At 35.3% G+C, this 15031-nt stretch overlaps 2 protein-coding genes and 1 pseudogene across 2 annotated transcripts; 2 read left to right on the top strand and 1 right to left on the bottom strand.

The window, feature by feature from the left end:
* The first annotated feature begins 5308 nt into the window (after positions 1–5308).
* Positions 5309–6346, top strand: LOC106301180 (ATP synthase subunit delta, chloroplastic-like). The gene has a single exon (XM_013737523.1). It carries the CDS (start codon positions 5559–5561, stop codon positions 6240–6242), a length of 684 nt encoding a protein of 227 aa, XP_013592977.1. The 5' UTR covers positions 5309–5558; the 3' UTR covers positions 6243–6346.
* Positions 6281–8448, bottom strand: LOC106301179 (NAC domain-containing protein 13). The gene is made up of 3 exons (XM_013737522.1): positions 8125–8448; positions 6922–7896; positions 6281–6844 (listed from the first exon to the last, which is right to left on the bottom strand). The coding sequence occupies exons 1-3, from the start codon at positions 8396–8398 to the stop codon at positions 6441–6443; spliced, it is 1653 nt and encodes a 550-aa protein (XP_013592976.1). The 5' UTR covers positions 8399–8448; the 3' UTR covers positions 6281–6440.
* Positions 8449–9611: 1163 nt separating this feature from the next.
* Positions 9612–12515, top strand: LOC106302230 (annotated as a pseudogene).
* Positions 12516–15031: the final 2516 nt, after the last annotated feature.

Here is a 15031-nt window from a genome sequence, read left to right as displayed (position 1 = left end):
CTGGGTAAAAGCCATCTTGATCTCCGCCAGCACCTCGAGAAGGAAACGAGGAAGAGGAAATGATAAGCCGCCGGCCTCGAAATGAGACGCGTAAGCTCTGCAGTACCCCGGTCTCACATTCTCCGAAGTCTCATCGTCGACGGGGAGTTCGATTTCTACGTCTTAGCTGACTCCCCAAAGCTCGTAAATGGCGTCGATATTTTTCCCATTAAGAATCGTCTTGTGATGCGGACCAATTTTTCGGCAGCCATAGTTTCGTATTAAGAAGAAGTGTCGCGAAAGAGAGAGAAAACACCTAGAGGAAATTGGCGAAAAAGGAAGAAGGATCGAAGTGACGAAGAAGACGATCTGCTCAGTAAAATATATACCATAAAATAAAATTAAAAAAAACGGCTCCCGAGAACGCTAGGATCTAACCGGCCACGAACTTTCGATCTCGACCACACGATCCTGAAATGGCCGACAAGTCAAATCAAGACGACGCGCGTGGCACCCCATTCCCCTTGAATCGCAATACCGAAAAGTAACGGTAGTTTCTCGCCTTTTCAGTTTCCCAATAAACCAAAAAGGCTGGGGGACAAATGTTGGACCCAATTTTGGTCAATACCATAATGGGCCACGATCAAAGGCATGGGCCTTAAAGGGCCGGAGCCCGTAGCAAGAATACGAGCTCCAGAAGGAGTCGCCGAGGTCGCGGAGATCGTGCAACAAGAAGCTGAGATCGCGGAGCTACCACAGAGATCTCGAAGTCGACTTACTATAAAGGAAGATGAGTGGAAATAGAGGAGGACACGTTGAAAACCCTAGAGAGAGCTACACATTTACATCGATCTTGTTCTCTTCCCATTTTTAGATTCTTTCTTTACCGATCTCGTTTGTATCACTCGATCAGTTCAATTCATTGTATTCGATCTTATTCATCAATAAAGTCCATTTTCACCTACTGGAAACTATTTAACATCGTTGCGTTCTAAAGATATCGTTGCCTACATCATTTGTATTCCCTAGATCAAACCCCGATCACTATCAAATACTTCGTGTAGATTTTAGGTTCTACAACGACCACTCTGATCCATTCGCATTTGAAACATTGAATGTGCATGCAGCAGGGACAAATACAGTTAAAATTAAATATTGTGCCAGATAATGATACCCAGCAAAGCTATCTCTCTCCAACAGAAAGCAACCATAAAATAAAACTGCTAACAACACACTAAGACCCAGATTTTCCTCCATAAGACCCATGTGTTCCAAAAGAGACAAAACCTATAAATAAAGACACGTAATACCACATGAACCGCAACCAAATTTTATTCCATTGCTTAACCATAACTGAAAGCTTGACCATCAAACATAAAAGTGAAAAAACTATTGCAATCTCATAACCCTTAACTAGCTTCAATAAGAGAAAAATGCTCATAGAGCTTATTATAAAAATCCAAATGCCGATACCAAGAGCCAAGCCCTGCTTGCTCGATCCCACTCTGACGTTTTGAAACATTAAATTATGGTTTAGGGAGTCCCGGCTTCGGGTTTGACGTGCCCTTAGTATCCATTTGCTTGCTGGTTTCTCCATGGCGCATTCCTTATTTGACTCCAGTTCGTTTACGTGGGGAAGCCAATGCGCTAGCAATACGATAGATAATCTATATGTTTGTTTCGGAGTTTCCATGAATATTTTTAAGATCCTTTAAAAATTATTATATAATTTGATGAAAAATATATTTCTAGTTGCTAAATGATGGCGATAAGATAACGAACGTCTTAGATAGCATATTCATTATAATCTTGAGATTTTTTTTTTAAATGTTATAAGTTTGTAAATTTGTATGTTTTTAGTTTGTTGATGATAAATTCATATTGATTATTTTTCTATAATTCTTTTATGTTATCCTTCATACTACTTTATTGCTGGTCGTCTTTATAATTTTATTAGAAATCTTAACCAACTTATTTGACATGCTTTCTTAGACTCTTTATTTTTTATGTAACTTGTAAACATTGTTCTCTAAATATTTTCTTCAACATAACCCAACATGGAGCATCTTAAACTTTATATATTATATGAGGTGAATCAGACTAATGATTATAAGAATTCATCATTTAGTTTGCTTTAATAACAATAATTTTAAAAAATCTTGTATATCACACCATGTTAGATTTATTTCAGTATAGCTTATTTGTTTAGTTTCTATGGAGATTTTGACTGTAACTAAAATAATATTTGTACAAACATAAAATAATAGTGTTGATTAATATTTAAAATTTTAATGGATAAATAAATTCATTAGTTTTTTTGATTGATTAAAAATAATTTGATACTCATAAATAAATTGTAGCTTGCGACTCTCTCTCTATATGTTCTATTACTTAACATCTTTCAGAGAGAGCGAATATAAATTTCAAATCTTTTTCTTATACTGGAATTATTCTCTACTCTATCCGATTTTTTGGTGTGATACATTTTTCGTCTATTTGATTTTGTCTTCGGCTTTGTATGTCTACTTTTCGTCGCAGATATTTTACATTTTTCTTTGTACTATTTCTTATTCAATGTTTCTGTTCATTCACTTCAAGTCATATATTCTTGACGCATTCCTTGTTCATGAAGATTATGTTTGGTTTTTCAATTTGGATATTACTAAAGAAAACACATTTGATATTGATTTACAATTTATTTTGAAAATACACTTTTGAAATTTAATTTTGAAGAGTATATTTTTATTTTGTGTTCTTGGGAGGAAAAATATTGTATCTTTATATTTTATATTATTTTTGGTTAAATATATATATCTATACATATCTATGAATCAATTTAATTTTAATAATTTATTTATTAGTTTACCTTATTTGATGTTGAATTCCATTTTGTATTATCAATTTTGGAAATTTTAACATTTTAGAAATAGTACACTATAATTATGATTTTTCATATTTTGATTGTTTTTTTCTTCTAAGCCTATGTGTATACTCTCAATGACTTATAGCTTCATATATATTATATGTTATTTTCGAATATTTTCAATAGTATATAGCCTAAAGTTTGAAAACCATGAGTTAAATTAATTAATTTATAATTGTTTGAAAGTCTTATATTTTTAATATTAATTATTATTTTGTATTTTATTTTAATGTTATATTTCGAGAAATATTATATATTAAATATATTTATTTATAATGTTTACATTTTGTTAACTTACCTTGTTCGATATTGGTCTCTATTTTATTTTAAATGATTTTATGGAATTTTTTTAATCTTAATAAAAATATAATGAATTGTTTCTCACTGATTTATAGTCTTAGCTTATATATAATGTATGTTATTTATGAATATTTTCAATAACATATAGCCTAAATTTTGAAAATCATGAGTTAAATTTATGGTTATAATTGTTTGAATTATTGCATTTAAAATTAATTATTATTTTTAGTTAATTTATCTCAAATTTAGAAATTATATATATATATATATATATATATATATATTAAGTTAATATTTGTATAATGTTTTTACTTTTGTTAGTTTGCCTTATTCGATATTGATTTTTTTTATTATGAAATAAACAGTTTTTTTTTGAAACATTGACATAGTTAAAAATAACAAATTAAAATTTTTATTTGTCATAATACGATTGGTGGTTTTAAATCCTACGTGGACGCCTTCAATGGCTTATAGCCTCAACTTTTATATAGCATATATTTTTTTGGATTTATTTTTTCAACTAATTGTATTTTAGTTTTTGTTTTTATGTGAAACTATAAAATAAGATAGCATACATTAAGGATGGAAAATCAGGGTCCTAATCGGATTCCAGTATGTGTTTATTTGGGTTTCGTGTTTTCAGGTTCATGAACTTCAAACTCCATTCGGATATTATAAAATTTCAGGGCAGATATTGTTCGGGTTTAGTTACATATCCAAGATCTACTTGAACCCATAATAGTTTTGGTTTTGGATATTAATCGGGTTATTGGTTCTAAAAAACTAATTTGTACTTGATTAAACTCAAAATATTTATAATCTTTTTAATAAATTTATGTACGTGGTTTCCTCAAACCATATGGTTGTCTTCAAAATAATTTTGGGAAACTCGTTCTTGAATTATACGTGATAACATCAGAAGTATATATCATGATTCATGACAAACCAAATCCTTGTACGAACGAGAATCATACATAATGAAATGTAAGCAAATTAAATGTAACAACTATCAACTCTATAATCGTATGAAACATCTAAAATAATTATGTCATCAAAAAGAAAGTTGACATACATTAAAATACTCGATTAATTCGTAAATTTGTTTTAAACTTCTTTAAAAAAACATTGGTCAAATTTTAGAGAAAACTTATTTGTAAATGAACTTCAAATGCAATTATAAAAACATAAAAACATTAATATTAACCAAAATTCAAAATATATATTAGACTTAGTATTTGAGCTAATTATTCATGTAATATATAATTAGTTTAAGTACTCAATAATATAAAACTGTAATTTGGATACATAATAGAAATTGAGATCTAGTTTGATACAAGTTCTTTTTAGGACTATGAAGTTTTTTCGGATATCCATTTAGATTTGGTTCGGATAAAACTCATAATCCAATAAAACCCATTCGGTATTTATATTGGGTTCAGTTTCATTTTTATCGGGTCAGATTAGGTTTAGATTTTTGGATTTGGTTTATTGCTCAACCTTAGCATACATCAGACTATAAAATTTGATAATTTTTAGTCATATTTTTTTTAATTCTGTCATTTAAAGGGCTCACTAAATAGTAGCAAATCAGATTAGATGTTAAATGGGATTACCCAACAAAACTTGATTTTTTTTCTTTCCGGTAATCTCATTGCCATTTCCATTTCCATCTCCATCTCCTAAAGAAAACACAGAGTCCTGATGACCAGAAAATATTGATTCACCATGGAGATTGATTAACATGGATTTGATACAAAGAAGCTCAAAAACAAATTATGTGCAGACCATGAAGCTCATCAGACCAATCCTCCATATAAAGCCTTTATATATAATGTCCTCCTCAGGTTGCAACTTGCAACAAGTGTAGAGTCTGTTGGGCTACAAGCTAACGTATAAAGCTCACATATACTATCCTAAAGAAGCCGAACATTTTCTTCTTTTTGTTTTGAACAACTGAAGCCGAACATTTTCTTAGACATACAATTTGAGAGCTTTTTACATTCCCTCGATTACATACACAAGTACATAACAGAGTAATACCAGTGTGACATGTGAGTGTATGTGTGTACAGAATCATCGTCTTCATCTACCAAAATAACATGGAACACATTATAGCATCCCTCGCAAGAATAAAATAAAAAATAAGAGTTACAAATTCTCAGTGAACTATGATGAACAAACCGGAAATCATATAATGCGATCGTTAGGGTTTAACCAATACGACGCCGTATCCTCACTATCATTATCAGCCGTCAACTGTAAAACTCCTAAATCAATGTCAACCGTTAGATGGTCTCACCGATCGTTCTCCAAGTCGCCATCAACACCATCACCGAAGATCTGTTGACCAACGACAATGGCTTCTCTCCAGTCAACCCCAACATCTCTCGGCTCCAAGCTCCATCTCTCATCTCACGCAACCACACAGCGTACCCTCCCCCTCACCGTCCGATTCCCTCGTCGCCGCAACGCCGGCGGCGGCGTGAAAATGTCATCGCCGGTTTCCGAAATCTACGCGACGGCGTTGGCTGACGTGGCGAAAGCGAACAACACTCTAGAACCAACCTGCAGCGACTTGGAGAAGCTGGAGAAGACCTTCTCCGACCCGAAGGTTCTAGAGCTGTTCGTGAACCCGACGGTGGAGCTTCGGAAGAAGCGAGAGGTGATCGACTTGATCTCCGAGTCTTTATCGCTGCTTCCACACACGTCCAACTTCTTGAACGTGTTGATCGATTCGAATCGGATAGATCTAGTGAAGGAGATCGCGAAGGAGTTCGAAGCTGTGTACAACAAGATGACGAAGACGGAGCTCGTGGTTGTGAAGTCGGTGGTGAAGCTCGATTCTCAGCATCTTGCTCAGGTGGCGAAGCATGTGCAGAGGCTCACCGGAGCTAGGAATGTGAGAATCAGAACGGTGATTGACGAGAGTTTGATAGCTGGGTTCACGATTAGGTACGGTGGCTCAGGTTCTAAGCTTATTGATATGAGTGTGAAGAAGCGGCTTGAGGATATCACTACTCAGGTACAAATTGAAGGTTGAAGTTCTTTTTTTGGTTTAGTAAACATTATACTACTGTGTTTAGTAAGCAATGGTTTAAAGCTTTGTTATGCAGCAAGGTTCGAAACCAAAACAACAAACCGATACTTTAACAGTTTATGAGTAAGCTAATAAAACAATTACAAAGATCACGAAACTTGGACTCTGAGCCTTTCTTCATAGTCTTTGGCTTTAGGGTTCTCACCACAACAAAGACCTTCCTGAAACTCCCATTGTTCCCATCATGACCCAAGACAAAGCACACAGAGCTCCAATGATAGATAAGCAGAAGAAGCCCTTGTGATTGTTCTTCTTGTTGTATCCTCCACACTTGTTCCTCTTTGCTTCTGAATCGTTAACTGCTATAACAACATTGGTACTTGTGCTTTTAGAACCAAGCCGGTAGCGGCCACCGAGGCTTGATATCCTGACTATGTTCAGGTTAACGATTGGATTCTCTGAAGCGAATGCTGGACTCGCAGGAATCGACTCTAGGAAAGACCATACACTAGAAGAAAACTGACTTGACTCGTCTTTTGTGGCTTCTTCTCCCTTTGCTATACTTATACCAGAAGCAATAGGGTTTATGAACTCAGATGCACCACCTGCCAAGTAAATATGATTAGGAAAATTGCTGTTCGCTATAGAATTAAGAGATAAACAAAAGGTATCATCAGTTTACCTATACCAGGGGCCTCACCAAATTTGCAAACAGTAACTTCATCATTGTTTAGCTCATGCGTCCATGACTCACTGCTTATCTTTCTGGTATAGCTGTTACGGAGTGGCCAGTTACTATCTTGGTTCTTCCATGTTTGCTGTGGGAACTGGTTGTTATTAGCCTGGTCAGTCACTGGGAAAGTATTCACTGGAAGACTATTTTTAACCCCATTGTTCAAACCAACACCAACAGGCTCTGACTGAGGATTTGTGGCATCAAAATCACCAATGTATGAATCAACATCAAAGAAATCATTATCATTCAGGACAGCAGACCCTTGTTTGTCCACATAACTTGGTTCAGATCCAGGGAGCAAAAGATCGTCAATTTCCAAATACTCATCTTCTGCCAAGTTTACCGGATTATTATTTGCCACATGAGAGTTCACTCCAGTCTCTTCGCTAACCTGTCTCATCAGCTCTTGAATATCGTTTTCATTCAACTCAGACTGGTTAAGCCCACCATCCGCCCATATGTTATTATTACTTCCCAAACAAACTGAAACCATGAGCTGATTTGTAGGAACATGGACTGCATCAGCCTCATCAACCTCGTCATCCTCCTCAGCCCACTCTTCTTCAACAAAAGGAGCTCCATAATGCTCACCGTTCTTAGGACCAGACCCGCTTTTCTTAAAAATCTTGTAAAGAACAAAATTATCCTTAACATCTCCGCACTTCTCGAGTTCCTCTTTGTGCAGTGTGTACTCGTGCATGACCCAGTCAGTCCTCTCGCCCTTGGGAGCCCTGCCTCTGTGGAAAACAAGGGTCTTCTTCTCTCCAACGGGACGAGAATTGCACTTGATGATTCTGTCTACCCCTGTTGCTTTCCAGTATCCACGGTCAGTTGCTCTGCTTGACCTGCCTCCATGTTGTTTCCTGTCTCTCGGGCTGAAAAAGAACCACTGACGATCTCCAGTATTATGTAATGCTTTGCCTACAAAAAACATAAGTCCATCTTCCCCGAGTCAAAAGTTAACCTTTTAAACATGGTAACAACACATAGATCTCAAATCAAAGTATAAAAAAAAACAGAACCATTGTAATAAGGTAATAAAAATCGATACTTCAACTAAGCAAATTCATTGAAAACAGAGCAAAGTTCAGGCAACCGTAAGCAAATAAATGAAAATGGTGGAAAGAGAAAAAAATCTTGTAAAGGTACCGGGCAGCTCCTCCGGATCGAACTTGTAGACATCAGTCTCGCCGATTGCAGCGACTCTCAGTTTCTTGCGGCGAATCTTTCTCTTGAGGTAGTAAACAACCAGTTCCTCGTCGGTTGGATGAAACCTAAACCCTGGAGCTAAGACTCTGTCTCCAGCCCGACATGAACCCCTTGAAGTCTCCATCACAGGGGAAGAAAAGAAAAACCCTAAACTTTTTTGTTGGTGCAAATTCAGAATCTGGGAAGAAGATCGAATGTTCCAATAGGATTGCATACTTTACGGATCGTTTCTGTAATTTATTTGATTTTGTTATTTAATTTATTTCATTATCTTTTAGGGTTTTACTTGGAGAAGAGGGTTTAGCTCTTAAGGCGCCAGGTGGAACTTTCCTGTCGACTGCGTGGGATTCAAGCACGAAGGCCCATTCGTTAGACAGTGATACCCAATGGGCTTGGTAAAGGGAGAGAAACCCATAACGCTTTTTATTTGGTTCAAAACGAAAAAAATATTAGCGTGAATGACTCGACTCGTAGGAGACGTGGTTGGGGCCAAGAGGTAACATATGTCAAGACCATAGTGGTGTACAAGGCAGCAAATTACGGATACAAGGCAAAACCATAGGGGGCTTGTGTCATTAGTTAAGAGGCTGGTTTCTTTTTTTTTTAAATAAAGTAATTAAAAATCTTCAAAAAAGAAAGAAATAAATAATTCAGCTTTAGAAAAGTTACGACCGTGTTCGACATGATGAAAAGGAGGAACAGAAACAAAAATTAGGGGATGTATTTAACTAAGAGTTTAAAGTGATTTGTATTAAAATGACAAATCCACTGTTATTCAAACATGAATTTTAAGAAGCACTTTTATTGAACTTGTCATTTAATAAAACATTCTGAAATGCACTGTTATTGAACAAAATTTAAGTTGAAGATTTTAGAGTACTTTAGGGAGATGTATTCAATTTAACATTTGATGTGATTTGATTTTTAATGGAGTTTTACATGATTTCAATAACTTGCAGAAATTTAAGTGATTTTTGTTAAACTACTCTAGAATATCAACTAAAACTATGAAATTTGAGTTTTAACTTTTTTAACTAATAAATCCTACCCAAACAACCTAAAATCACCTGAAAACTTTAAAATTCCACAACTTAAAATATTTTCAATAACAGTGGATTTCAAAATATTTTAAGAAATGTCAAATTCAATAACAGTGAATTTTAAATGAGTTTTAAAAATTCATGTTTCAATAACGTGGATTTGTTATTTTAATACAAATCACCTGAAACTTTCAGTTGAATATATTCCCTTAATTGTTTCTAGAGTGTCGGAGAAGAATTTTTTAGTTATAAAAATAAAAATCCAAATATAGTTATTTTAGATGAGATTAGACTGTTTTAACAAACATCAGACCAAATTCTTTAATTCTCCCGCCTTCGTAGGAAACTCATTTGAAATCAAATTACTTTGGGATTCAATACACCCCCTAAAGCGAGTGACGGAGACGCCAGCTTGATCGCCGGCGTTATGTTTCTCTCCAATGGATGGAGTCAATCACTCTTCTCCGAGTAATCTCTTCTTACGTTAATATGTTTCTTCTGTTATTATCATCGTTTTCTTGTTTTAATGCGATTTGATTGTATTGATGGTCAATCGATGAACAATATTTAACCTAAATCCATCATTGGTGTAGTTTTGCAATCCCTAGCGTTATTGAATCTGTTTTCAAATCTTCTTATTACACTCGTTGATGTGATTAAATTGGCGGTAAATTAATCTTTGTATGTGTTTGATTCTTGATTGTTCGATATATATATATATCTATTAGAGATTGAAGCCTAGAGTATGTCGTGATAACTTTTTTTGTGGCTGCTTTGTTTTGTTTTGGGACTGAGTCTTTGTTATGTTCTTTAAAGAGATTGCAAGATACTATGGTGAGTGAATAATCGTGAGGCAATCGAAAGTTGAGGAATTGGAGGGATTCGAAAAAAAAAAGCCTATAGAGTTTAACAAGCGATCTCCTTTCCCACATGCCAATATGGCAGGAGAGCTGTCAAAGAGACATAGTCATTCTCTTTCTCCTAAAGGTATAGCCTTTTTGCTAATTCTACTTCCTCTGGATGTTGGTTAATATATAACTATGTTTGGTCTGAATTTTGGTTAGCATTTTCTCACTATGCAGTGGAAGGGAGCCAAGAAAATTTGGGAGACTCGCTTGACGCAGAGAATGATTACTCCTTTGAGGTATTCTCATTAACTGGACTCCTTTTGCCTCGCCTCTATTTGATGTTCAACGTTATGGAAAACTCATTGTAACACTGATGTATCATGTATGTATCATTGAACCAGGGCAATGGACTTTCAGATTCAACGAACTTTGATGAAGATCTAAGCGAGTACAAGAAAAAGGCAACCATAATCGTCGAGGAATACTTCAGCACCAATGATGTTTTATCAGTTGCTAATGAGCTCGAGGAGATCGGAATGGCTGAGTACCGTTAGTATTTCGTCAAGAAGCTAGTCTCCATGGCCATGGACAGGAACGACAAGGAGAAAGAGATGGTTGCGTTTCTCTTGTCTACCCTTTACGCCGATGTCATTGACCCTCCAGAAGTTTACAGAGGTTTCAACAAACTTGTGGCTTCAGCTGATAATCTATCAGTAGATATCCCTGACGCTGTTGATGTTCTTGCTGTCTTTGTGGCTCGTGCTATAGTTGACGACATCCTCCCTCCTGCGTTTCTGAAGAAGCAGATGAATCTCTTGCCTGATGACTCAAAGGGTGTGGAGGTGTTGAGAAAGGCTGAGAAGAGTTATCTAGCGGCTCCGCTTCACGCAGAAGTTGTTGAGAAGAGATGGGGAGGTGCTGATAACTGGACAGCGGAGGATGTGAAAGGAAGGATCAAAGACTTATTGAAATAGTATGTCATGAGTGGAGACAAGAAGGAAGCTTTTAGATGCATCAAAGCATTGAAAGTTCCGTTTTTTCACCACGAGATTGTCAAAAGAGCGTTGATTATGGCCATGGAAAGGCAAAAGGCGCAAGTGAAGCTGCTTGATTTGTTAAAGGAAGCGGTTGAGGTTGGTCTTATTAACACCACTCAAGTGACTAAAGGGTTTAGCAGAATCATCGATTCGGTTGAAGATTTGTCTCTTGATATACCAGAGGCACGCAGTGTGCTACAGTCTTTCATCTCGAAAGTTGCTTATGAAGGATGGTTATGGGCTTCTTCTTTGAAATCGCTCTCAGCTGGTGAGAAGTTACTTGAAACTCCAGCGCTAATGTGTTTAAAGACAAGGCTAAGTCGATTGTCTGAGAGTATTTCCTGTCTGGTTACACTTCAGAGGTTGTGCATTGTCTAGAAACCGAGCCTAGTGCGTCTTCTAGCCAGCTACGTGCGATCTTTGTCAAGTATCTGATAACTTTAGCAATGGATAGAAAGAAGAGAGAGAAAGAGATGGCTTGTGTCCTTGTCTGTTCTCTTGGCTTCCCTGCCAAAGATGTCAGAAACGCATTCTCCATGCTCATAGAATCTGCAGACGACACTGCTCGATAGACAACCCAGTGGTCGTTGAAGAGCTTGCCATGTTCCTAGCCAGAGATGTGGTTGACGAGGTGTTAGCTCCACGGGACTTGGAAGAACTAGGCTCAACGGTGGGAGGGAAAGTGATTCAGACGGCGAAGACATTGCTGGAAGCACGTCTCTCCGGTGAAAGGATCCTACGTTGCTGGGGAGGAGGAGGAATAGAGACAAAGTCGCCAGGGTGCACTGTAAGCGAAGTGAAGGAGAAGATTCAGGTTCTTCTCGAAGAGTACGTCTCTGCTGGAGACCTGAAAGAAGCTTGTAGGTGTGTGAAGGAGCTGGGGATGCCGTTTTTCCACCACGAGGTTGTGAAGAAGTCAGTGGTGAGGATCATAGAAGAGAAAGAGAAGAAGGAACGAGTTTGGAAGTTGCTAAAAGTGTGTTTTGAGTCGGGGCTAGTGACGATTTATCAGATGACAAAAGGGTTTAAAAGAGTGGGTGAGTCGCTTGAGGATCTGTCTTTGGATGTCCCTGTTGCTGCGGAGAAGTTTTCATGTTGCGTGGAAAGAGCTAAGGTTGATGGGTTCTTGGACGAGTCATTTGCTGTTGAGGAAACACAAGGTAAGAAAGAGAACGGCTCGTCTTCTTCTGCACCAACCTGCACCGCTTGACTCTGAGATGTTGGTTTGACGCATGATTTACCTTTTGATCCTTTTTTTGTTCTTTATAAACATATATACAGAGAGTTTTTGTACTTTGATGACGATCTTACATTATGAAAGGGTCTCATCTTTACTACTTTTTTCCTCTTTAAATGTTAAATGACTTTTTTGTTTCGTCTGAGAATTATCATCACAGTTTTAGCTTTTTCGATTTATATATTTATTTGCGTTTGGTTTTACATTTGGTGTATATTTCTAAACAAATCCTTAACTTTAAACATCTGATAAAGAATACGTAAAGGATTGTTGATAAGATTGGCATGTTAATATCACCCTCATCATCACTAGAATGTTGTTGGAGATGGATCAAGCAGAGATTCTGCACCTGATGGATTCACCAGAGTCGCTCAAATTTGGTTTCGCATCAGTATCTCACCTGATCTATATTTCGATCACTCCAAATTATAATCATTGAGTTGTTTCTTCCCAATTTTATAACCTATTTGTAAAGGGTGATTTTGTTGCTTCAATGGAATCATCAACGATAACGATGAAAAATAGGTTAGGTTTTGGTGTTATTCTAAAAGTCGATCGGATAATTTTTTTAGCTATTTTTTCCTGAAAAATAAATCATACCAAAGTGAAATAGCAGCTTAATATAGTTTAACGTCGGCGAAGTTAAAATTAGACAATTCTTCAAATAGAATACGCAGATGGAACACTTAGAAGAAAAAAGAAGAAGCAAAACTGGTTAGACATCAAAACTAAATTGCAGCATCTTATTATATTGGGATAATTATTTTTTTAGAGCAAAAAAATAATAACTATATCTTTTTTTGACTAAAATCTATTTTGTGTTATTTTTGTCTATAATACCATTTAATATTTTTGAAAATAAATTTAATAAATAGTTTTACAAACAAAAAAAAATTGGAAAAATAGTAACTATTAATAAAATACCTATATGAACTTAGTAGTATTTTTTTCAGTTCTAAAAATGTTTAAATCATAATTTTCAGATTCTATTCTGAATAAAGTAGAAATGACATTCTACGAAGTAGAAAACGAAATCCACTTTTTTCATTGAATCTACAATGTTTAGAATAAGTGATCTACGTAAATAAGAGTATTATAAAAATATTTAGAATACACATTCCGCGCTTAACCTACCGATCTAAAATCTTTAGAAATCAAAATCTACACATTAATATAAATCTAAAACACGTAGAAATCGACTTCTACATATTTACTGTAAATCTAAAACATGTAGAAATCAAAATCTACACATTACTATAATTCTAAAAATCTGTAGAAACTGATTTCTACAAATTAGTTGTATTCTACACAAAAGAAATCAGTTCCAAAAATATGGAAACAAAATATTTGGGAATATTCACTTGCATATTTTGAACAAATCGATTTAAAAAAAAAACGAAAAAAATGTGGTAACCTTCTTCTCACGCCGTCTTCTATATTCCATTGATTGTTCACAAAATTTTCACAAAAATTTCACATTATTTCAACCAAATCAGTGTGAAATTGAGTGAGTTAGGGTTTATGAACTTGAGACTTTGATTTTCTCCTCCTTTGTTCGTGAAGGAAATGATAAATTATGGGTTTCATCCCAAAGAAATCGAGTTTAAAGAGTTGAAATCGTGTTTGGTCGGTTCAAATCAAGTGGAAATCAAACCGGATATACCGAAAAAACCAGGAAAACGATTTGGAATACTTACTTGGGCACGGGATCGATCGGTCTATAATTCGAGATCGGTCGATCTGTATGAAATCAACCTTTGCCGATCGAGTGAAATGGACCACGTCGATCAGTATATGCTCTGTGTTTTTTTTGTTCTGCATAATGATCAAGATCGATCGATCCGTTCGACCTTGTAATTTCAGATCGATCGATCCCGCTTGATCGAACTCATTATTTATTATATTTAAAAATTACAATTTTAAGGGCATTATTGCCATTTTGAAAATAATTAGCCTAATGGGACATAAAATATATGAAATTACTCTAAATGGACATAATTATCATTTTTTTCTCTAAAAAAACAATTTTCCCTATTATATTTTAAAAAAAAACTTAGATCAAGAAAGTACTTCATGTCTGTTATCAATAGCCTATTAGTATTGTAAGATGCCATTTAATCAGATACTTATTGACATTTATCAGCTTTATTTAGTACATAATGTTAAAGTTCTTATTCTTTTAAAAATTTATGTAGCAACCGAATGTCTAATGTGTAGAACTGCTTCCACTAAATTCTCAACTACTCCGTATAATCTAAGAATTTAATGGCCGACGATTGGGGCAATTTTCTTCAAAACTTGGATTCTGTCATGAAATAACTTATAATTTATAGTATCGAGAAATTTAAATAAGAGTAGAATTTAATACCCGTAGGAAGCAAATAACACTAGTATAAGGGAGAGAGTTTATTATAAGGAAGAAGAAGAAGATGTAATGGTTCTTTGATTATAAACTCTTGTTCTTGTTTATGGTGTACAAAAGAGTGAGATGAGTGATGGTATTTATAGTGAACAACAATACATAAAATAACAAAGATAGTGCTTAATTTGGTAAATGAGTGGGTGATCATAGTGTTTGATGAGTAGATGATCATAGTACTTGAGTTGGTAAAGGAGTGGATGATCATAGTGCTTGAGTTTGGTAAAGAAGTGGATGATCATTTCAATGCTTAATTTATAACAAAA

The sequence above is a fragment of the Brassica oleracea genome, chromosome C7 (genome assembly GCF_000695525.1).
Source record: "Brassica oleracea var. oleracea cultivar TO1000 chromosome C7, BOL, whole genome shotgun sequence".
Classification (NCBI taxonomy): domain Eukaryota; kingdom Viridiplantae; phylum Streptophyta; class Magnoliopsida; order Brassicales; family Brassicaceae; genus Brassica; species Brassica oleracea.
The sequence above is the reverse complement of the archived record's forward strand: the minus strand, read 5'-3'. Positions and strand labels throughout refer to the sequence as shown.